We start from the raw sequence: 24,922 nt of genomic DNA, 5'->3' as shown, positions 1-24,922 counted from the left end.
TGTAGGCGAACGTAAGTGTTCTGAACACATTAAAGTTAGGCTAGGCTAAACTATTTCAATCCCAATAATTTGAATACTACATCTTCTGTGCATATACTTATATGTACAAACATGTATATACTTATATATACAAATATGTACAAATATATACAGAAATAGAGTCATAGTATTCTATTAGTTGATTTGCCCTAGTAGTTGTCATAGTATTTATTGGGTGCTTATTATTCTAAGTGCTTTACATGTAATTTCTCTTTTAGCTTCCCAAAAACCCGTTTTAGAGATGAGAAAACAGGAGCAGAGGAGGAGCTTTCACAGTCATAAAGTTAGGTGACACAGGTGAGGTTTGAACTCGAGCACTGTGACCCTATAGCCTGTACTCTACTCTTTTTTTTTTTTTTTGAGACAGTCTTGCTCCATCACCCAGGCTGGAGTGCAATGGTGTGATCTTGGCTCACTGCAACCTCCACCTCTCGGGTTCAAGCGATTCTCCCTGCCTCAGCCTCCCGAGTAGCCGGGATTACAGGCACCTGCCACCATGCCCGGCTAATTTTTGTATTTTTTTCTTTTTTTATTATACTTTTAAGTTCTATAGTACATGTGCACAACGTGCAGGTTTGTTACATATGTATACATGTGCCATGTTGGTGTGCTGCAACTCTTAACTCGTCATTTACATTAGGTATATCTCCTAATGCTATCCCTGCCCCCTCTCCCCACTCCACGACAGGCCCCGGTGTGTGATGTTCCCCTTGGGTTTTGCCACGTTGGCCAGGCTGGTCTTGAACTCCTGACCTCAGTTGATCTGCCCGCCTCAGCCTCCCAAAGTGCTGGGATTACAGGCCTGAGCCACCACGCCTGGCCTATGGCCTGTACTCTTAACCATACCCTAGGATCTGCCTCAATGTTTTTCATGGCTGCAGAGTATGGAATTAGGTCTGTTTTATAGCTTTGTTCACATTTTAGATATAATTTGGAATGATTGGGAATGTGGTATAGGGAGTTAGAACAGTTACCCCTTTCCTGGAACCTAGGTAATTTTTTCATTTCTTAAGTAGGTCAAACAGGTATATAGTGAAAAGCTACCTTCCCCTCTGCCCAGGTTCACTGCCTTCTAAAGTTAACTACCGCTGTTTGTGTACCATTGTTTGTGTAGTTTCTTCTTGCATATACAAGCCAAGGTGAATATAGTTACTCTTTTTTTACACAAAAGATAACATACTATGCACACTGATCTGTGTCTTGCCTTTTTCACTTAACTGTATATCTCAGGGATCTTTCCATAGCAATAACTGGCATCCCTCCTCCTCCTTCACCACAGCTGCATAGGATTCATTGTATGGATCATAATTTATTTAAGCAGTATCCTGTTGATAAACATTTGGGTTTATCAATATTTTGCTGTCACTTTTTCTCTAAATCATCTTAATGACTTAGATGATTAATGACAATCTTAATTGAAATCAAATGTAGGGACAATAAAATATACAGATTTTGACTGTAGAGTTCAGTGATTTTTGACAAATGTCTCATCTGTATAATCACCATCACAATCAATATACGGTCATGGGTCACTTCACAATGAGGGTACATTCTGAGAACTGCATCATTAGGTGATTTTATCCCTTTATGAACATCATAGAGTATATTTACACAAACCTAGGTGGTGTAGTTATGGGACCACCATCATATATATGGTCCATTGTTGACCATATTGTGTGGCACATGACTGTATAGAACATTTCTACCAGTGTTGTCCCCAAACACACTGATTTTATTTCTAACACTATAGTAAGTACTCTTCTGTCTAGCTTCTTTTGCTCAGTATATCTGTGAGATTCATCTATTTTTTTCTGTATTATCAGTGATTTGTAACTTCTGATTTCATTGTGTGAACATGCCAAAATTTTATCCATTCACCTGTTGATTGACATTTTCGTTGTCTCCAGTTTGGGGCTATTATGAATAAAACTGCTAGGAACTGTCATGTACAAATCTTTGTGTGGCCGTATGATTTTATTCCTCCTGGGCAAATACCTAGTAGTGGAATTGCTAGGAGTGAGATTACTAGGTTATGTGTCTGTTTAACTTTTTAAGCAACTGCCAGAGCATTTCCCAAAGTGTTTATATCATTTTATACTCCCACCACAATGTAGGTTTTCCAGTTTCTTCACATCTTCATTGACACATGGTATTTGTCAGTTATTTTACTTTTAGCCATTCTAATGGGTGTGTGGTGGGCCAGGCACTGTGGCTCATGCCTGTAATCCCAGTCCTTTAGGAGGCCGAGGTAGACAGATCACGAGGTCAGGAGATTGAGACCAGCCTGGCTAACATAGTGAAACCCCATCTCTTCTAAAAATACAAAGTTAGCCACGTGTGGTGGCGCATGCCTGTAGTCCCAGCTACTTGGGAGGCTGAGGCAGGAGAATCGCTTGAACCTGGGAGGTGGAGGTTGCAGTGAGCCGAGATCGCGCCACTGCACTCCAGCCTGGGCGACAGAGCAAGACTTCGTCTCAAAAAAAAAAAGCCATTGTAATGGGTGTGTAATGGTATATAATTGTGGTTTTAACTTGCATTTTCCTGATGACTAATGATGTTGTATCTTTCCATGGGCTTATTGGCCATTTATATATGCCTTTTTATGAAGTATCTGTTTGGTCTTGCCCTTTTTAAAATTGGGTTGCTTGTTGTTTTTGACTTGAAAGCATTTTTTTTAGTGGCTAGGTGTTAGCTTTGGGGTCCAAGTGTCTGGTTGAGCTTTCTACTTTACCACTTAATAGTTGTGGAACTTTGTAAAGGGCTCTGTAAAGGCCCTTTTCCCTCTGTAAAATGGAGATAATAGCACATACTTCACAGGGTAGTTGTGGTTGTAACAAGTAATTTAAATAATGCATATATAGATTTACTATGGCATATTACCTGGCTTAAAGAGCTCAGTAAGTGTTAGTGATTATTTGGTTTTTAATACAAAATTGCATTTAATACAAAATTGCATTGTTTCCTGCAGCATCTTTTGAGTACCAAGTGGCAAGTGCTTTGAAGGATTGAGAGATAAATTAGATGACTTGGATTTGCAGGGAAGATCTGTGCCCAAGCAATTGTTGTGTGAGGTATAGAGTGGCCTTGCCTTAAGACTGCTGAGAATGCAGGCTCTATTTGGTACAATCCTAGGGTATTTCTTGAAAGCTTTGGAGTTTGACTAATAATTCCTACTGGATTTCTCCAAGGCTGGTCAAAAGAAAGTTGATAGTTGCCTGGCCGGTGGAATTAACATTATAATTAAATTAATTAATTCATTTATTTTTGAGATGGAGTCTCACTGTGTCTCCCAGGCTGGAGTGCACTGGCACGGTCTCTTTACAACCTCTGCCTCCTGGGTTCAAGCAATTCTCCTGCCTCGGCCTCCCAAGTAGCTGGGATTGCAGGTACCCGCCACCACGCCTGGCTAATTTTTTGTGTTTTTAACAGAGACAAGGTTTCACCATGTTGGTCAGGCTGGTCTCAAACTCCTGACCTCAGGTGATCTTCCCAGCTCAGCCTCCCAAATGCTGGGATTACAGGAGTGAGCCACTGTGCCCGGCCTCATATTATAATTTTATAGAAAGAATACTCTCTGCCAAGAGTGGTTCCAAGTGGTTAGTTCCGGGAAGGTGAGAAATAAGATGAGGCAGAATTTATTTATTTTTATTTATTTATTTATTTTTTGAGACGGAGTCTTGCTCTGTCGCCCAGGCTAGAGTGCAGTGGCGCGATCTGGGCTCACTGCAAGCTCCGCCTCCCGGGTGCACGCCATTCTCCTGCCTCAGCCTCCCGAGTAGCTGGAACCACAGGCGCCGCCACCTCGCCCGGCTAGTTTTTTGTATTTTTAGTAGAGACGGGGTTTCACCGTGTTAGCCAGGATGGGCTCGATCTCCTGACCTTGTGATCTGCCCGCCTCGGCCTCCCATAGTGCTGGGATTATAGGCTTGAGCCACCACGCCTGGCCGAGGAGGCAGAATTTAACCTCTACCACTGCCCAGGTGAGGTGACCTGATCAAGGAATCTACTTTCATTTATGTATTCATTTTGCCCAGGGGCATGGCATGCACTTTAACAGTGTTAAAGTACAAAGCAAATCCTAGAACACACAAGTGTGTGTTCGCATTTGTGAGCTGTGTGTGTGCTCACTCCCTAGCTCCCATTATGTTCCAGGCACCAGACTGTGTTCTAAAACAGCCATGAATGGGACAGATGTGGTCTCTGTTCCCAATGGAGTTTATCTAGTCTGATGGAGAAGAAAGATATTAAATAAATAATTGCAATTGTGATACATAAATACCATGAAGGAACCTATGGCGTTGTGAGAATCAGTGCAGTGGGACCCCATCTTGTGGGGATAAGGATGTCAAGTTATGTTTGGATCTGCAGACCTGCACTTCAGACCCTGCCAAGGTTACACCATTCCTGGCAGCCAGCTGGTTTGCCTCTCAGGTGACAGCCTTTTCTTATCAGGCTCATTCTAACCCAAATGCGAATACCTATAGACCTGCACCATTTCCTCCTGTTCACCCCCCAGGTCTGTTATCTTTCTCTGCCCTGCAGACTGTTTTTTAGGAAGTAGTTTTTGTCCTCTCCAAAATTTTAACCTCCATGTTTTATTTTGATGAGGTAACGTGTTTAGCTAGAGGAACCCCCTTTTCATCACCAGGCCTAATTTTGCACTTCCTCAATCTTAATATTTCTAGATTTAATTTTCCAAGTCAGGTGGTCTCTAGTATATCTCCATTGTTATATTTTTATTACATCACTATGGAATTTCCACCCACAGAGAATTTGTGTAATTTTTTTTCCAACAAGATTTTTATTCTGTAGCTGCCATTCTTCACATTCTCCTCTTTTCTGCCCGGCAGTCCCCTATTTCCATAGAATTAGTAATCTGGAAGTATTATTTTCCGTAAGGAATTTGTCCTCTTTCTCTGTTGAAACAGATTTTCTGTCTGCGTTCCAACAGTACTTAGTAAAGTAAATGAACTTAAGGAAAAGTCAATAGATTTCCCCTATTCCTATCACATATTCTTTGGACAGTTGAACTGGATAAAATTTTTCACAAGAGGACATTGCTGAAATTTCCTTTGTAGCTGTAAAGTATTTCACTTGATTATTATTGCTTGACTTAGATAGAAATGAATAGATCACAATCATTGTTTTGTCTCTTTTGGCGGTTTATAATCTCGGCAGCAGTATAGTTTATTTGAAACATTTCATTTCTAATATTGTGTAACTGCGTACATAATATTAAGTAGACGGCCGGGCGCGGTGGCTCAAGCCTGTAATCCTAGCACTTTGGGAGGCCGAGACGGGCGGATCACAAGGTCAGGAGATCGAGACCACCCTGGCTAATACGGTGAAACCCCGTCTCTACTAAAGAATACAAAAAACTAGCCGGGCGACGAGGCGGGCGCCTGTAGTCCCAGCTACTTGGGAGGCTGAGGCAGGAGAATGGCATGAACCTGGGAGGCGGAGCTTGCGGTGAGCTGAGATCCGGCCACCGCACTCCAGCCTGGGCGACAGAGCCAGACTCCGTCTCAAAAAAAAAAAAAAAAAAAAAAAGTAGCACAGAGTCCATTAGTGTTAAAGTACAAGGCTATTCAGGTTGGAAGAATGTTTTTTGCAAGTTCACACGAGATTTAAATACAAAGCAAATCCTAGAAGAAAATGGGAAATACCTACTGTCTTGCTAGGTTTACTTAATAAAAAGTAGGGAGGAATTTTTGAGTGTCTAGTGGATTTGAATAGTATAGACAGTTAATCTAGACTACTGAGCATAACCTCCCATATACTTCTGTCTTGTTTTGTTACGATTCAGACAAAAGCACATTTTTAGTTTATATTAATTATAGATATGTAAACCTAACTTTACGCTTTTTTTGTTGTGGTGAAATATAGATAACAAAATTTGCCATTTTAACCATTTTTAATTGTATAATTCAGTGGCGTTAATTATGTTTACACTGTTATGCAGTCATCACCACCATCTATTTCCAAAATTTTTTCATTACCATCCCAAACAGAAACTCTAACCATTAAGCCATAACTCCGTATGCCTCTCCCCAAACTCAAGCTAATGCCTAATCTACTTTCTGTCTCTATTGAATTTGCCTTTTCTAGGTACCCCATATAAATGGAATCATATAATATTTGTCATTTTGTATTTGGCTTCTTTCACTTAGCATAATGTGTTTTGTTTTATTTTTATTTGTAAAATATATATAACATAAAATTTACCATTTTATTAATTGTTAAGTGTACAGTTCATTGGCATTAAGTACATTCACATTGCTGTGCAATCATCACTACCACCTATCTCCAGAATTTTTCATTACTCCAAACTGAAACTCTGTACCTATAAGTCCCTCTTTCCCCCTCTTCCCAGCCTTTCGTAATCACAGTTCTAGTTTCTGTTTCTATCAATTTGACTACTCTAGGATATAAATGGAATCAACACTATTTGTCCTGTTGTATCTGGCTTATTTTACTTAGCATAATGTCTTCAAGGTTCATTCGTGTTGTAGTATGTATCAGAATTTCATTCTTTTTTTTTTTTTTTTTTTTGAGATGGAGTCTCCCTCTGTCACTCAGGCTGGAGTGCAGTGGCCGGATCTCGGCTCACTGCAAGCTCCGTCTCCCGGCTTCACGCCATTCTCCTGCCTCAGCCTCCCGAGTAGCTGGGACTACAGGCGCCCGCCATCTCGCCCGGCTAATTTTTCGTATTTTTTAGTAGAAACGGGGTTTCACCGTGTTAGCCGGAATGGTCTCGACCTCCTGACCTCGTGATCCGCCTGTCTCGGCCTCCCAAAGTGCTGGGATTACAGGCTTGAGCCACCACACCCGGCCCATTTCATTCATTTTTAAGGCTGAATAATATTTTATGTATATACCACATTTTGTGTATCTATTCATCTGTTTATAGGCATGGGTTGTCCACCATTTGGCTTTTGTGAACAATGCTGCAGTGAACATTGGTGTACAAGTATCTGTGTGAATCTGTTTTTAATTCATTTGGACATATCTAAGAGTGGAATTGTTGGGTCATATGGACATTCTATGTTTGACTTTTTGAGGAACCTCCAAACTATTTCCCACAGCAGCTGCACTATTTTATATTCCCACCAGCAATATACAAAGAACCCATTTTTTGATTTTTTTTTTTTTAATTGTAGTCATCCTAGCAGGTGTAAAGTGGTGTCTCGTTATGGTTTGATTTTCATTTCTTTTTTTTGGTTTGGGGAATCCCTTTCTGACAGAATTCATTTCCTTAATGACTGCTGATATTGCACATCTTTTCATCTTCTTATTGGTCATTTGTATATTTTCTTTGGAAAATGTCTACTAGAGTTCTTTGCCTTTTTAAAAATTTGGATGTGAGAAGAAGTAGAGAGAGCGAGAGAGCTCTTTCTCTGCCCTTTTTTCCTTTTTTTTTTTTTTTGAGACAGAGTCTCGCTCTGCCGCCCAGGCTGGAGTGCAGTGGCGCGATCTCGGCTCACTACAAGCTCCGCCTCCCGGGTTCACGCCATTCTCCTGCCTCAGCCTCCTGAGTAGCTGGGACTACAGGCGCCCGCCACCACGCCCGGCTAATTTTTTGTATTTTTAGTAGAGACGGGGTTTCACCTGTTAGCCAGGATGGTCTCGATCTCCTGCCCTTGTGATCTGCCCGCCTCAGCCCCCCAAAGTGCTGGGATTACAGGCGTGTGAGCCACCGCGCCCAACTCTCTGCCCACTTTTAAATTGGAGTGTCTTTGTTGTTAGGTTACAGTTCTTTATATATTCTGGATATTAATTCTTGATCAGATATATGATTCGTAAATATTTTCTCACATTCTGTACATTGTCTTTTTACTCTTGATGTCCTTTGATGCTCAAAAGTTTTTATTTTGATGGAGTCCAATTTATCTGTTTTTTGTTGTTGTTGCCATGCTTCTGGTATCATATCTAAGAATCCATTGCCAATCCCAAGGTCATGAACATTTACCCTTATGTTTTTTCCGAGAGTCTTACGATTTTAGCTTTTATATTTAGGTTGTTGATCCATTTTGAGTTAATTTTTGTAATGTGGTGGGGGGTAGGGGTTCAACTTCTTTCCTTTGCATGTGGAAATCCAGTTTCCCAGCATCATTTGTTGAAAAGACTGTTCTTTCCTCCACTGAATGGACTTGGCATCCTTGTGAAAAATCAACTGAGAGCTCGATCTCAGCTCACTGCAACCTCCGCCTCCTGGGTTCAAGCGATTCTTCTGCCTCAGCCTCCTGAAGAGCTGGGACTACAGGTGCCCGCCACTACACCTAGCTAATTTTGATATTTTTGGTAGAGATGGGGTTTGGTAGAGATGGGGTCACTGTGTTGGCCAGGATGGTCTGGAACTCCTGACCTCATGATCCGCTTGCCTTGGCCTCCCAAAGTGCTGGGATTACAGTCGTGAGCCACTGGGCCCAGCCTATTTCCATTTTTAATTGTATTTTACTTAAAAGTTTATATTATGGTAAAAACAGCATGACATCTACCATCTTTTTGTTTTGTTTTGGTTTGTTTTGTTTTGTTTTTGAGACGGAGTCTCGCTCTGTTGCCCGGGCTGGAGTGCTGTGGCCGGATTTCAGCTCACTGCAAGCTCTGCCTCCTGGGTTTATGCCATTCTGCCTCAGCCTCTCGAGTAACTGGGACTACAGGCGCCCGCCACCTCGCCCGGCTAGTTTTTTGTATTTTTTAGTAGAGACGGGGTTTCACTGTGTTAGCCAGGATGGTCTTGATCTCCTGACCTCGTGATCCGCCCGTCTCGGCCTCCCAAAGTGCTGGCATTACAGGCTTGAGCCACCACGCCCGGCCTTGTTTTTGTTTTTTTGAGACAGTCTCTGTCACCCAGGCTGGAGTGCAGTGGCGTGATCTCTGCTCACTGTAACCTCCGCCTCCTGGGTTCAAGTGATTTTCCTGCCTCAGCCTCCTGAGTAGCTGGAATTACAGGTGCGGGCCACTACACCAAGCTGATTTTTGTATTTTCAGTAGAGATGAGGTTTCGCCATGTTGGCCAGGCTGGTCTCAAACTCCCAACCTCAGGTGATCTACCTGCCTCAGCCTCCCCAAGTGCTGGGATTACAGGTGTGAGCCGAAATCTACCATCTTAAACATTTGTTTGTTTTAAAGACAGGGTCTTGGTCTGTCACTCAGGCTCGAGTGCAGTGGTGTGATCATAGCTCATTGCAGCTCTGAACTCCTAGACTCAAGCAGTCTTTCTGCCTCAGCCTGCCAAGTAGCTGGGACTACAGGTGTGCACCACCACACCTGGCCAGTTTTTTTTCTTTATTTTTAATATAGATGTGGGTCTTGCTGTGTTACCCAGGCTGGTCTTCAACCCCTGGCCTCTACTGATCCTCCTGCCTCAGCCTCCCAAAGTCCTGGGAGTATAGGCCTGAGCCACTGCACCTGGCCTATCTTAAACATTTTTAAGTGTACAATTCAATTGTTTTAAATTTTGAATATTGAATATTGTTGTGAATCAGAATGTTCTTCAGAACTTTTACATCTTGCAAAAATGAGACTATACTCATTAAACAAATTCCCTTTTTTTCCTTTCCCCAGCACCTGGCAGTCACATTCTACTTTGTGTTTCTATGAATTTGACTACTTTACATACTGCCTATATTTTTGAGATTTAGCCATAAGATGTCACTGTAGTAAGTGAGCACACTTGTATAACCACCATCTGGTTCTTCCTCATCCCCAGAGGTACCCACTGTATTACCATAACAGCATAGATTCATTTTGCCTGTGTTTGAACTTTTTATAAATGGAAATTTCACAGTGTATATTCTTTTGTGTCTAGTTTCTTCAGTTCAACATATTGCATTCTCATGTGTTGTGTATGTGGCAGTGGTTCATTCTTTTTCATTGCAGATTAGGATTCCATTATATTATTATATCTCAATTTATATATAGTCTGCTATAGACGTTTGGGCTGTTTCCAGTTTGGGACTGTAATGAATAATGCAGCTATGGCCTGTGTGTTTTGTGTGTGTGTGTAAATACATATCTCTGTTACACATTTCAGTATATATTTAGGGGATCTCATTTGATTTTTTATTTATTTTTTTAAAAGAGATAGCGTTTCACTTGTTGTCCAGGATGGTCATGAACTCCCAGGCTCAAGCGATCCTCCCACTTTGATCTCCCAAAGTGCTGGGATTACAGGCATGAGCCGCCGTGCCTGGCCTTCATTTGATTTCTTTTTTAATGGAAATTTTTATTGAGATAATTATAAATTCATATGTAGTTGTAAGAAATGATAGAGATCCATTGTACTCTTCTCCCATTTGTAACATTTTGCAAGACTTTAGTACTATATCACAACCAGGATATTGACATTAATACAGTCCACAGATACTCTGATTTCCCAGTTTTACTTCTCTCTCTTTTTTTTTTTTTTGAGGTGGAGTCTTGTTCTGTTATCCAGGCTGGGGTACAGTGGCACGATCTCGGCTCACTGCAACCTCCGCCTCCTGGGTTCAAGTGATTCTCCTGCCTCAGCCTCCTGAGTAGCTGGGACTACAGGCACATGCCACTATGTACAGCTAATTTTTTGTGTTTTAGTAGAGACAGGGTTTCACCATGTTGGCCAGGATGGTCTTGATCTCCTGACCTTGTGATCCGCCCGCCTCGGCCTCCCAAAGTGCTGGGATTACAGGCATGAGCCACCACGACCAGCCTTACTTCTCTTTGATTTGTTTCTTAAAGAGAAAGCGAGGTGGTTTAATTTGTAGTCAAGAGTCACTTCTTTCTTGATTACAGTGCTCATTATACAAATTTCATCTACCTGTTGATACAGAAATGGTACCCTGCCACTTCCCTGGACATTTATTCCAGACAGAAAAATTCCTGTGCAACCCCCACCTACATGTCTGCCAGCAGTTGATCTCTCTGCCTTCTTAAAAAGTTATGTAAACTCTTATCTAGAATATTTGGGGTTTTTAGTTCAACTGACTGGACATATACTGTATAGAAACTCATTTTTTTCAGTGAGTTTGATAATATTCTCAACTCTAGATCAAGAACTTCCCATTACTTAACCTGTCTTTGATGGTCCTGAAAGTTCTAGGAAATAGATCTAGCAGTATGTCAGGGTCACTAATTTTCCCTGGATAGTATTAATATATAAAGAAGGTTTGCTACGTCTCCTGGCCCTGGATAATCTGTCTGAAAAGAGTTTGTGTGAATGAAGTTTTCACATATTTGCTCTTCATGTCATCTTGTAGGCTCAAAATGAACAATACAGGGAGATTCATTTTGCTTATCTATAGTTTCGAAATTTTTGATAATGAAAATTATTACTTTTGTAAAGAAAGTTATAAAAATACTAACAATTAAATATAAAAATGCAGGGTGTTGGCCGGGCGCGGTGGCTCAAGCCTGTAATCCCAGCACTTTGGGAGGCCAAGACGGGCGGATCACGAGGTCAGGAGATTGAGACCACTCTGGCAAACATGGTGAAACCCCGTCTCTACTAAAAAATACAAAAAAAAAAAAAAAAACTAGCCGGGCGAGGTGGCGGGCGCCTGTAGTCCCAGCTACTCAGGAGGCTGAGGCAGGAGAATGGCGTGAACCCGGGAGGCGGAGCTTGCAGTGAGCTGAGATCCGGCCACTGCACTCCAGACTGGGCGACAGAGCCAGACTCCGTCTCAAAAAAAAAAAAAAAAAAAAATGCAGGGTGCTTGGATCCCAAGAAAATAGGAGCTTACTGTGATTAAAAGTCAGACTTTATATAATAATTAGTTATAATTAATAATGCTTTTTCTTTCTTTCTTTTTTTTTTTTTGAGAGAGAGTCTTGTTCTGTTGTCCGGGCCGGAGTGCAGTGGCGCAGACTCGGCTCACTGCAAGCTCCACCTCCTGGGTTCTTGCCATTCTTCTGCCTCAGCCTCCTGAATAGCTGGGAGTACAGGTGCCCACCACCACGCCCAGCTAATATTTTATATTTTTAGTAGCGACAGGGTTTCATTGTGTTAGCCAGATGGTCTCGATTTCCTGACCTCGTGATCCGCCCGCCTCGGCCTCCCAACATGCTGGGATTATAGGCATGAGCCACCGTGCCCGGCCCTTTTTTTTTTTGTTTACATGAAATCTTTCAGAAAATAATAATGCTTTTTCAAAGACTGAATTTTTGGTAAACGTTTATATTTTGGCTAGCTTAAGTTTTCCCCTTTCTCTGCCTTTCATTTCTAGAGTCACCAGAAGGAAAATGTAAAACATTTTTAAAATGGCTCTTTGCCTGTAAATCATCCAGCACACGCCCTTCATTTTTTCTAGTTTCAGGCATAAAGGGAAACCTGGCTCAGATAAGAATGATCCTTGCTGTATGCTGAGAGGCTCATATATCTTTCTTTTTAAATTATTATGTTTTATTTTTTAATATTTATGTATTGTATTTTTAATTTTTTTAGACACAGGGTCTCGCTCTGTTGCCCAGGCTGCAGTGCAGTGGCGCCACAGCCTTGAATTCCCTGGCTCCTGGGCGATCCTCCTAATTCAGCTTCCTGAGTAGCCAGGACTACAGGCCACCATGCCTGGATACTTTTTTAATTTTTAAATTTTTTTGTGTGGAGAACGGGGTCTTGCTTGGTTGCCCAGGTTGGTCTTGAATTCCTGGCCTCAAGCAATCATCCCGCCTTGGCCTCCCAAAGTGTTGGGATTACAGGTGTGAGCCACTGTGCCTAGCGATCCTTTTTTTTTTTTTTTTTTTTTTTTTTTCTTTTTTTTAATTCTGAGAGGCTCTAGCTCAAACACAAGTTAGCAGGTTAAGGGCTACTCCAAGTTCTGGCAGAGTTAATCTTTACTGCTTTGTCTTCAAAAAATAGAGGTTTGTAACTATTTATTTATTTATTTGTTTATTTATTTATTTTGTGACAGAGCTTTACTCTGTTGCCCAGGCTAGAGTGCAGTGGCGCGATCGTGGCTCACTGCAACCTTCACCTCCTGGGTTCAAGTGGTTTTCCGGAATAGTTGAGATTACAGGCGAGTGCCAGCATGCCCAGCTAATTTTTGTACTTTTAGTAGAGACAGGGTTTCACCACGTTGGCTGGACTGGTCTCAGACTCCTGGCCTCAAGTGATCCGTCCTCTTCAGCCTCCCAAAGTGCTGGGATTACAGGCGTGAGCCATGGCACTTGGTCTTGTAACTCCTTTTTGGACTTCCTTCAAAGTGAAGGTCTTTGCCCATGAGCTCTTTGACATCATCTGGTGTCCACTGGTAATGCATCAGCTCCAAAACTTTCTACTTTGTCTTGGAAGCTTTGCTGGTGTCTGTGGGCATGGCCATGGCTGCTCTGGTTATCTGTTCCTGCCTCATTTCTTATTGGTCAATTGCCATTATCTTGGCCCAGAATCACAGTAAATTCTCTGAAGTCCAAATACGTTGAGGAAATACCAGGATACAGAGCTCATTCAGGGTGGATCTAATGTGAGTAGTTTGATAACTTGCTGCAGGATAGGACCAGAGGGTCGGCTGGGCGCACTGTCTCACACATGTAATCCCAGCACTTTAGGAGGCCGAGGCGGGTGGATCACCTGAGGTCAGGAGTTAGAGACCAGCCTGGCCAATGCTGTGAAACCCTGTCTCTACTAAAAACACAAAAATTAGCCGGGCATGATGGCAGGCACCTGTAATCCCAGCTACTTGGGAGGCTGAGGCAGGAGAATCGCTTGAACTTGGGAGGCGGAGGTTGCAGTGAGCCGAGATGGTGCCATTGCATTCCAGCCTGGGCGACAGAGCAAGACTCCGTCTCAAAACAAACAAACAAACAAACAACAACAGAAAACAGAGGGTCAGTGGAAATAGGACCTTGGTTGCAACAGTGCCTGAGTATGTCATGTTGACCCATTCACAAGTAAGAATCATAGGGATGACATTTGTTATATTTCCTTTCATCATGCCTGAGAGCATAGTGGGAGGAAGTGGTGATATTTTTATCCTCTGGGTTGTCGATGTAATATTCTCATGTCAAGAAAAGACTTTTTGGGAATGTAATTTCCATTTTCACTGAAGGCTCTGCTTCAAATTAGGACTTAACTGTTCAGCAACTTGCTCCTGGGTGAGCTTCTTGTCGCTCTGTACCAGGGTGAACATGTAGTGGCAGATCATGTCTGAGAAGAAGGAGATGATAAATATGGGCAGGACCATCTAGTGGCTGATGCTGGAGTTGAACAGTAGCTCCTTCACTGAGAGCTGGTCTGGCTTCTCCTGGGGTGCTGGGGCTCTTTGAGTTCTCCTCGAGGCCTTCTCGTGCTCCCTCAGCCTGAGTATTATCTTGGCCTAAGACTGGCCAGGACCCTGCTACAGCCTTGGGCCTACTGCACTGATTTCAGCTCCTCCAGCTGGGCTGCCAGTGGCCCACGGCAGCCCTTTATCCATTTGATTTTCACTATGTCTGGAGACTATGGAGTTCTAAACAGAAACCAAGAGCTCCCTGACATCTTTTTGCTTATTCTAAGCCATCTCTATTAAGATCACATTTTAGAGTGAAAGTTATTAAACCAAAGAATTTTGTTTGATCGCTCTGACCCCCACTTGCTTCAGTGAAAAAAAAAGCAGGCTATAAAACATTATGTACTATATGAATTCACTTTGTGAGAACACAGAAAACTTCTATTTATCACTGCCTACCACACAAAATAGTAAGGGTTCCATAGAACATTGTAGACTAATGGCTGAAATGATTGAAAGAATACACAGGAAATGAAATTTTATGCACCAAATTGTTAACTGGACTTATTTCTGTTCCAGGACTCTAGTTGATTATTCTTTTTTCCAGATTTACCACAGTGAATATATAATTTTTACTTAATGTTTTTTTTTTTTTTTTTAAGACGGAGTCTCGCTCTGTCACCCAGGCTGGAGTGCAGTGGCCAGATCTCAGCTCACTGCAAGCTCCGCCTCCCGGGTTCCCGCCATTCTCCTGCCTCAGCCTCCCGTGTAGCTGGGACTACAGGCGCCGCCACCTCGCCCGGCTAGTTTTTTGTATTTTTAGTAGAGACGGGGTTTCACCGTGTTAGCCAGGATGGTTTTGATCTCCTGACCTCGTGATCCGCCCGTCTCGGCCTCCCAAAGTGCTGGGATTACAGGCTTGAGCCACCGCGCCCGGCCTACTTAATGTTTTTAAAAAGTGTTGTGATTTCTCTTGTTTATAAGTGGCGAGATATGGATGAAAGTGAAAGTACTTTCTAGAAAGAACTGTGTAGCAAGTCATAAATTCAGTCATTCCCTGAAATGTCGTAATCTACTACAGAACTTTGTTGTCATTCTACTTTGAAAGGCAACACAATAGTTGGGATGTGTCAAAACGAAATAATACCGTTCATAGTTTAGATATATAGAACAAATTGGGACATAATTCCAGAACTGATGACTTAGTTCCACAACAAAGAACACACCTGAGAGTTTCAGATATAATAACAAATGAATGGTGGCTATCTTACTCTTTTTTTTTTTTTTTTTTTGAGACGGAGTCTGGCTCTGTCGCCCAGGCTGGAGTGCAGTGGCCGGATCTCAGCTCACTGCAAGCTCCGCCTCCCGGGTTTACGGCCATTCTCCTGCCTCAGCCTTCCGGGTAGCTGGGACTACAGGCGCCCGCCACCTCGCCCGGCTAGTTTTTTGTATTTTTTTAGTAGAGACGGGGTTTCACGATGTTAGCCAGGATGGTCTCGATCTCCTGACCTCGTGATCCGCCCGTCTCGGCCTCTCAAAGTGCTGGGATTACAGGCTTGAGCCACCGCGCCCGGCCTTACTCTTGCTTTAAAATAGCATTCTTAAATACTAGGATGTGAGACCCACTCATTGGGTGGAGACCTTTTAGGAGATAAAAATAGAAGTTATCCTTATCCTCAGGGAGCTCATTGGCTAGTGACTATGACTGGGAAGTAATATTTACAGTTTATTTATTTTTTATTTTATTTTATTTTATTTTATTTTGAGACGTAGTCTCGCTCTGTCGCCCAGGCTGGAGTGCAGTGCCTCTAGTGTGGGCAGCAAGAGCGAAACTCCATCTCAAAAAACAAACAAACAAAAAAACACACAATTTCAGAAGAGTATGTGGTGAAGTCTTCTACCCTATCTCCCAGCCACTAGGTTCTTTTACCATTTCCAGAGATATTTTATGCATGGGTATAAATATGCATATATGTATCTACATTTAAAAATCGTAGATGGTGTTATATTATGCTCTTCTGGAGTACAAAGTGTTCTATATGCTTATCTCATTTAATATGTACAATAGTTGTCAAGATAGGTACTCTTACTAACATTTCCATTTTACAAGTAAGGAACCAAAGACATCTCAATTTCTTAATAACTTATGCAGGGTCACATAGCTGATAGTTATAGAATCTGCTTCCTGAGGCACTACTTTATATAGTTAACTTATCTATTTCTTCACTTATTTTGAGTCAGAGTCTCGCTCTTTTGCCCAGGCTGGAGTGCAGTGCCATGATCTTGGCGCACTGCAACCTCCCCCTCCCAGGTTTAAGCAATTCTCCTGCCTCGGCCTCCTGAGTAGCTGGGACTACAGGCACCCGCCACCACCATGCCTGGCACTTTTTGTATTTTTAGTACAGACAGGGTTTCACCAAGTTGGCCAGGCTGGTCTCAAACTCCTGACCTCAAGTGATCTGCCCGTCTTGGCCTCCCTAAGTGCTGGGATTACAGGCATGAGCCACCACGCCTGGCCTAAGTTAACTTTTTAATTTGAAACAATTTCAAAGTTACAGAAAAGTTGCAAGAATAGAATGAAGAATTGCATATACCCTTTGCCTGGAGTCCTCAGTCAGGTTTCTGCAGTTATCTTAATAATATTGGCAAAAGGAACCAACCTAGGATTGCACATTGTTCCCAGTTGTCATGTCTCTCTAGCCTCCTTCAATCTGGAACAGTTTCTTCACTCTTTCTTTTACTTTCTCATGATGGTGGTATCTTTAGAGATCACAGGCCAGACCTGTCCAGAGAGATTTTCTAGAATATTCTATATTTGTGGTTGTCCTAGGTGTCCTCACAGTAATCCCCATATTATGCATTTTTGACCACAGTATCACAGAAGTTATGCTATGTTCTTCCCATTGCATCTTACCGGGCAGCACACAGTGTCAATTTGTTCTATTATTTCTAATAAAGGGAGAAAGGAAGAAAGGGGTATGGAAAAGTAACTTGTTGGTTTGCTTTTTAGAGAACCCTCAGTTCAGTAAATATATTTTCCTTGTAGCACCCTGGAGGAGAAGAGGTTCTGCTGGAACAAGCTGGTGTAGATGCAAGTGAAAGCTTTGAAGATGTAGGACACTCCTCTGATGCCAGAGAAATGCTAAAGCAGTACTATATTGGTGATATCCATCCGGTAAGAACTATCAGCGCTAGCAACCCTTATGCAGAGAAAACTACTCAATAGCTGCAGAACAGGATGAAGAAATGAATTATTGGCTGGGCATGATGGCTCACACCTGTCATCCCAGTATTTTGGGAGGCCAAGGCAGGCGGATCACTTGAGGTCAGGAGTTCGAGACCAGCCTGGCCAACATGGTGAAACCCTGCCTCTACTAAAAAATACAAAAATTAGCCGGGTGTGGTGGTGCACCCTTGTAATTCCATCTACTTGGGAGGCTGAGGCATGAGAATTGCTTGAACCTGGGAGGCAGAGGTTGAAGTGTGCCAAGATTGCACCACTGCACTCCAGCCTGGGTGACAGAGCGAGACTCCATCTCAAAAAAAAAAAAAAGAATTGTTAAGATGGAAATTCATTCAACCTAGCCATCAGGCTAAATTTTCTCCAAAATTGTCTAGTCTTACTGTGTTAGGATATAGCTTCTTTGCCAGGTAGCACATGTAGTATCTCTAAAAAGCTAAGGGAACTGATTGTGGATTATTTTTATGTGTTGATTTATTTTTGTAACGCAGTCAATAATACCTCTACCTAAAATAGTGGTTTGCTTGTTTTTGCAGGCTCCTTGCTAAAGGTAGTAATTAGGGACTTTTAAAACTGTCTGTATATACCATGCTAACAAGGGACCGTGATATGCTTAGAGTAGGGCTATCTTTCTATGATCCTCAAGTCTCCCAGGGAATTCACTATCACCAGAATATAGTCTTATATTCCAAAGTTAGAAACAAGCATATAATGAGAATTCATTTGGATATGTCTTAAAATATTATTTGTTTTCCTTTTTTTAACAGAGTGACCTTAAACCTGAAAATGGTAGCAAGGTAAGAAGTCATCGGTTTGTCTTCTGTGTTTATATTTCTGTTTACTCAAGTAGAACTGCTTTGTGAAACATTTTTTCTTAACAAGAGAAGTTACAAAGTATTTACTTTTTCCCCAAGCAGAAATACTATTTTTCAGGAATTTGGACTTTGTCATCTCAGGAAAAAAAGAATAGCTGAGTCTTGAACAGCAGGAAACATTTTGCTAATGCTTCTATACACTTTTTTTTTTTTTTAAAAAAACTGAAACCTGGCTGGGCATGGTGGCTCACACCTGTAATCCCAGCACTTTGGGAGGCCGAGGTGGGCGGATCACAAGGTCAGGAGATCGAGACCACGGTGAAACCCTGTCTCTACTAAAAATACAAAAAATGAGCCGGGCACTGTGGCAGGTGCCTATAGTCCCAGCTACTCAGGAGGCTGAGGCAGGAGAATGGCATGAACCCGGGAGGCAGGAGCTTACAGTGAGTCGAGATTGCAGCACTGTACTCCAGCCTGGGCGACAGAGTGAGACTCCGTCTCAAAAAAAAAAGCAAAAAAAAAAAAAAACCCTGAAGCTCCAAAGCTATGCCTTGTGTGGTTTTGAAAGACATTAGTTTATGGGTTCAGTTATAGAAAAATACCTTACTTTTATATTATGTAGAACAAGTGATAATAATTGTTTCTGTGTTGGAAAAAAATAATTTCAAAGTTGTTTTGTTTCTTATAGGTTATCTTCTTTATCTGTAATACAGAGGCCTTTCTGTACTTATTTTCTAAATTTAATTCTTTTATCCTGTAGGCTCAAATAGGCTCACACCCTTCCCGGTTACTTAGTAACACAGCGAAAACAAAAGACTAAGTATTTGAGTGTTTGAAAACTTTAATGTGTACTGCATTACCTACCAGGAAGAAAATATGGAACCATTTTCTGCCTCCCACATGCTAGGTGGTTCATTTCCCTTATTCCCTAACTATTCCCTAACACTTTTCTTTAGTTTCTGTCCTTCAGATAGCTGTTACACAGCACTCTTAAAGGGACAGCAGTTTAGGTGCCACCTAGAACATAGGAAAGTGATGCTGCCTCCCTCCCCTTTTTCTCCTCCTTGCTGCTTGCTTCCCATTCCTCATTGAGCTGGAATTACTGAATAGGTTTGACACAGCAATTAAAGTTGGCCTAGACACAAGAATTCTATTAACTCAAGAGATTGCTTGCTTAACAGTGTCTGCCATCTGTTGCCCTCCAATCCAGAGTGTTTGTGTAAATTAACTCTTCCATCTTGCTGGACTGCTACTCTGAACTATTGAATTGTTTCTGAAAGGGGAATGAAATGGTTCTTAAAACACTTTGTAACAACTGTTGGTTGTTTGTCCTTCTCCTCCTAACACATGTATTATCCATTCTTGAATCCTTTAAAAAAAATATATTAAGGCCGGGCGCGGTGGCTCAAGCCTGTAATCCCAGCACTTTGGGAGGCCGAGACGGGCGGATCACAAGGTCAGGAGATCGAGACCATCCTGGCTAACACTGGTGAAACCCCGTCTCTACTAAAAAATACAAAAAAACTAGCCGGGCGAGGTGGCAGGCGCCTGTAGTCCCAGCTACTCGGGAGGCTGAGGCAGGAGAATGGCGTAAACCCGGGAGGCGGAGCTTGCAGTGAGCTGAGATCCTGGCCACTGCCCTCCAGCCTGGGCGACAGAGCGAGACTCCTGTCTCAAAAAAAAAAAAAAAAAAAAAAAAAAATATATATATATATATATATATTAAATAGTTCAAAATAGTATTCTGTAAAAAGTTTCCTCCTATCTCCAGCTCTCAGTGTCTTAAAGGTTCCCCTTCCCTGGAGGTAAGCAGCCATCATTTTTTGTTGTTGCTTATTCTTAATAACCTGTGTTATTATGGTAAAATTTGAACTACGCATGGCCTTGATATGTATATCGAACATGTCCAGAAAATACCAGTCTCGGAGGTCAACATCTGATTCAAGGGATATAGGAGCCATAACACATTTCTGCACAGCAACTATGAGAGCATCTTTTATATTAAAACAATAGAAAAAATATGTTTGCAATTACAATGTCTAGAAGTCTACAAATTGCTTCTTGTTGCAGTTTTTCTTTCTTGGTAGTATAGTTAGGACCATTCTTAGGAATGTAGAACAATGTTCCCCAAATTCTGTTCTTGTATCACCTCAATTGGAATCCCTTGGCATGTACATGAAAATATATAGGAAATGTTTATTTCTTGGGCTTCCATTCTACTGATTTGGAATCTCTGGAGATGGGGTTTAGGAATTTGCAATTTAAGTAATCTAGGTGATAAGTAGGTATCTAAGCCCAAACTTTTTGCTGAATGATATGCCCATCTTTTCATTTGAAAACTTAGGAAAATTTAATTCTCTTCGGTGATAAGCACTGTCTGCCTTCTATAGGCCAAAGAATTAGAAATTTCTCAGCTGAATTAAAACTATTGAGCCATCCAGTTGCAGTGGCTCACTCCTGTAATCTCTACATTTTGGGAGGCTGAGATGGAAGGATCACTTGAGCCCAGCAGTTGGAGACCAGCCTGGGCAACATGGTGAGACCCTGTCTCTATTTTTAAAAAATCATAAAATTAGCTGCACATGGTAATGTGTGCCTCCAGTCCCAGCTACTGGGGAGGCTGAGGCTGGAGGATAGCTTGAGCCCAGGAATTTGAGGCTGCAGTATGCCATGGTAACACCACTGCACTTCCATCTGGGTCACACAGCATGACCCCATCTCAAAAAAAGCAAAACAAAACAAAAAAAAAAAATACAAAAGAACTATTGAACCTTAGATTTTTTTGTAAGAAATATAGAAAAAGCATTTAAACTCACCAAGTTCTGTAATAATTTAGAAGTCTCCAAATGTAGTTTAGCCCCTATCTGGGTTAAACAGTGACTAAAGGCAGTGTTTTCAATCCGGTTTTCCTCATGTCACTGTACTCAAGGGCCATGTCTTCATTAAGTAAAGAGTCTGGCTGTTGTGTCTCTAGTCACTCTGCTCTACTTTAGGCAGATCAGGCAAGAAAGGCCTTTTGGAACATTTTCAAGACCACCTACATAGGTTTTTGTAGAGCGAATATTCCAACCTGACTTCAGTTCCAGGAAGAAATTCTTGATCTCTCACATTTATTTCTTACGGAGGTTTAAATAGGCACTTGGTGTCTAGGATGTAGCTGTCTCTTTTCTTCATATTTTATCTCTGGTTTAACCATTCACCATTAAGAAATGGAAGTGGAGTTCATTTCATTGGTTACCTTCATTTCTCTTGGTTCAGGGTTTCTGAATCTTTATGAAGAAGTGATTTTTAAAAGTCGAATTAAAGGTATCTTCAGCCTATGGGAGGGAGTTTTCATTTCCATTTTCGTTCTTCTCCTTTCCTCTATTTCTACTCGTCTCCTCTCCCACCTCCACAACCCCATATCTACTTCCTGTCTGAACCACACCTTCCCTACTGCCCCCCAAGAAACACTAAAAATGTTGCTATTCCAGTGTATAAGTCAGTAACCATTCCCTAATTCTTTTAGAAAACACCTTTCATATTACTCTTATAACACAGGTAAATAATTAGTGGTCACCATTGTTTTATTGTTAAATGGATAGTACCTGAGTTGAAGGCCCAGAATTATTATACTAAAAACCTAAAGACTTAAAAACTTAAAGATCTAGCAACAGATTTTTGTTTTACCTGCTACAATCAAAAATAACTAACTAGAATTAAAAACCATTTGTCTTTGTGAATCTCTTCCTTGCTGGATTAACCCTCATGCTGAGAGCCGTCAATCTTCTACTTATATTTGACTTAACATTTTTCTGGTCTGTTTTTGGTTATGGAAACTCACCTTAGAAACAGACTTAGTGCTCTCTGTGCCAGTTTGCCTGTCCGCTTGCCTGCTCTTTAGCAAGTAAACTATAAATATTCGTGGTCTGTGAATTCTCTCTTTTGATGATGTGTTTACTTCTTGGTTAGCTGTTTTATCACTTAATCTGCCATCAGTTCAAGAGATAAAGTGCATGCAAATCCTAACCTGACTAAAAAAGTAGGCACCATTGCATTCATTTATTCAACAGATATTATCTAGATAGTAGTTCAACTGCTTTACTAGTCAAATCTTGTAGTCAAATAGGTCTAGTAAATTGACCAGTTCCCCATTATATTTTTTTTGAATGAGTAGTATAAAATGTACATGGTAAAAAAAAATTTAAATAGTTCAAAACAGTATACTATAAAAAAGGTTGACCAAGCGCGGTGGCTCACGCCTTCAATCCCAGCACTTTGGGAGGCTGAGGCGGGCAGATCACGAGGTCAGGAGATCGAGACCATCCTGGCTAACATGGTGAAACCCCGTCTCTACCAAGAATACAAAAAATTAGCTGGGCGTGGTGGCGATCACCTGTAGTCCCAGCTACTCGGGAGGCTGAGGCAGGAGAATGGCGTGAACCTGGGAGGTGGAGCTTGCAGTGAGCAGAGATCGCGCCACTATACTCCAGCCTGGCGAGAGAGCGAGACTCTGTCTCAAAAAAAAAAAAAAAAAGATCTTTCTCATTTTTTAAGTAGATATTTAGTATTCCATAGATGAAAGTGTTGATGTGATGACATTTGCTTTCAAAAGATTTGATCTGTTTTTTAAAACAAATAAAATTGTCTCCATAGAGGCTTAATGTGTTTTTTAAACTTCATTTTTAACTTAAGAAGCTTAACTTTTGGAATCTGGTAAATTTTACATGTTAGAAGCAGTCTATTAATTGCATTTAAAGTTATATTTTTTTCTCCCAGATGCTACTGAATTTTATTATACATACAGTTTTCTGTTATATAATGTATTATGTAACATACAGTTTACCTCTTTTATGGGAGAGAAACTAAAAAGAATATATTGTTTATAATTATGAAATATAGTTAGTTGATTAAATTAAAATTTTTATTTTTAAGAATTATTTACTATCCCTACCATGCCTACTACCTAATTTATTAAAGTTTGTAATGAGATCCTGATGCCCTTTAGAAAAGCAGTGATTGCTATTTACCAAAGAATTTTGTCTGGTTATTTCCTGATTTCCTGTGTGTTGTTTTGTTTTGTTTTGTTTTTGGTGGGGGAAACGGAGTGTTGCTCTCTCACCCAGGTTGAAGTGCAGTGGCGCGATCTCAGCTCTGCAACTTCTGCCTCCTGGGTTCAAGCGATTCTCCTCCTGCCTCAGCCTTCTGAGTACCTGGGATTACAGGCGCCCACCACCATGCCTGGCTAATTTTTGTATTTTTAGTAGAGACGGGGTTTCACCATGTTGGCCAGGCTGGTCTCGAACTCCTGACCTCAGGTGATCCGCCTGCCTTGGCCTCCCAAAGTGCTGGGATTACAGGCCTGAGCCACCAGCTACTGCGCTTGGCTTATTTCTTGTTTTTTATAACACTTACACTTTGTAACATAATCTTTTGAAAGAAAGCGTTGAATGTGATGACAAAATTACTCTTAAAAGACAAAATACCCTTTGCTTAGGGTTCTCAAGGACTAATGTCTTCTATTGGTAAAGCTCTACTTAGAAATGATGTATAGTTTTGCAAAACAAGGGATCAGAAGGGCAAGGAAACATTCTTTTCTTTTCTTTTTTTTTTTTTTTGAGATGGAGTCTCGCTCTATCGCCCAGGCTGGAGTGCAGTGGCGCGATCTCGGCTCACTGCAAGCTCCGCCTCCCGGGTTCACGCCATTCTCCCGCCTCAGCCTCCGAGTAGCTGGGACTACAGGCGCCCGCCACCACGCCCGGCTAGTTTTTTGTATTTTTAGTAGAGATGGGGTTTCACCATGTTAGCCAGGATGGTCTTGATCTCCTGACCTCGTGATCCACCCGCCTTGGCCTCCCAAAGTGCTGGGATTACAGGCTTGAGCCACCGCGCCCGGCCGAAACATTCTTTTCAAATCAGTCCTCCAATGTTAAATTTTTCACTTCTTAAGTCCCAATAGAGATCATCCTGTGAATGTGTTAGTTTTTTTTTTTTTTTGAGTGAGGTGTTACATATTTTATCACAATGAGTTCTTAAGAGAGTTTATAGCAATTTGTTTTAGGAGCTGTTTTTCCATCTTTGAATTTTGCCATATCTACAGGGAAATTTTTTAATATAACCGTTCGACTCTAGGATTACATGCTTTGCAAGGCAGTAATTGTTAAATTATATTCATATCCAGAAAGAAATGGTTCTTATTGACTTGTATATTTTAGTATATTTGAGCTTGATGAGAAGGCTGTCCGCAAGATCCATACCACGTGACTGTGTCATAGTTGGGACTATAAAATGCTGAAATCATATACCTTCAATACTCAAACATTTTAGGTGGTAAAATGAACCTAATGTTAAAATTTATATAGTGGTAGCTCATGCTGTAAAGTCCATGGTATTATGGGGGGAAAATCCTTTCCAGTTTAGAATTTGAAGCCAGAAGTTCCCAACTTGTTTTTCATAAGTTACTGGCTACAGAGGTACCAAAGTGTTCCAAATTCAAAGCTACATAGTCTCTACCAGGCCACCTAAATACCCATTAAATTTGCCAAAGGTGTCCTGTGGCTTAAAATCTGCTTTTTCCAATTTTAACTACTTAGAATCCTCTTGGAATAGCAATGTAGGAATTAAAACATAAGGTCTTTATATATACTTCATATTTTCCTTTTAAGCTT

General features: G+C 41.4%; 1 protein-coding gene across 1 annotated transcript in view; it reads left to right on the top strand.

Moving 5' to 3' along the window:
* Nucleotides 1–24,922, top strand: part of LOC104655878 (cytochrome b5 type B) — a 42,976-nt gene that overhangs the window by 7,792 nt on the left and 10,262 nt on the right. Inside the window, exons 2-3 of the mRNA XM_010355416.2 lie at nt 17,266–17,394; nt 18,228–18,257. Coding sequence (XP_010353718.1) covers nt 17,266–17,394; nt 18,228–18,257 — 159 coding nt within the window. The remainder of the gene's footprint in view (nt 1–17,265; nt 17,395–18,227; nt 18,258–24,922) is intronic.

This window comes from Rhinopithecus roxellana, chromosome 20 (assembly GCF_007565055.1).
Source record: "Rhinopithecus roxellana isolate Shanxi Qingling chromosome 20, ASM756505v1, whole genome shotgun sequence".
Classification (NCBI taxonomy): domain Eukaryota; kingdom Metazoa; phylum Chordata; class Mammalia; order Primates; family Cercopithecidae; genus Rhinopithecus; species Rhinopithecus roxellana.
This window is presented reverse-complemented; position numbering and strand designations above follow the sequence as displayed.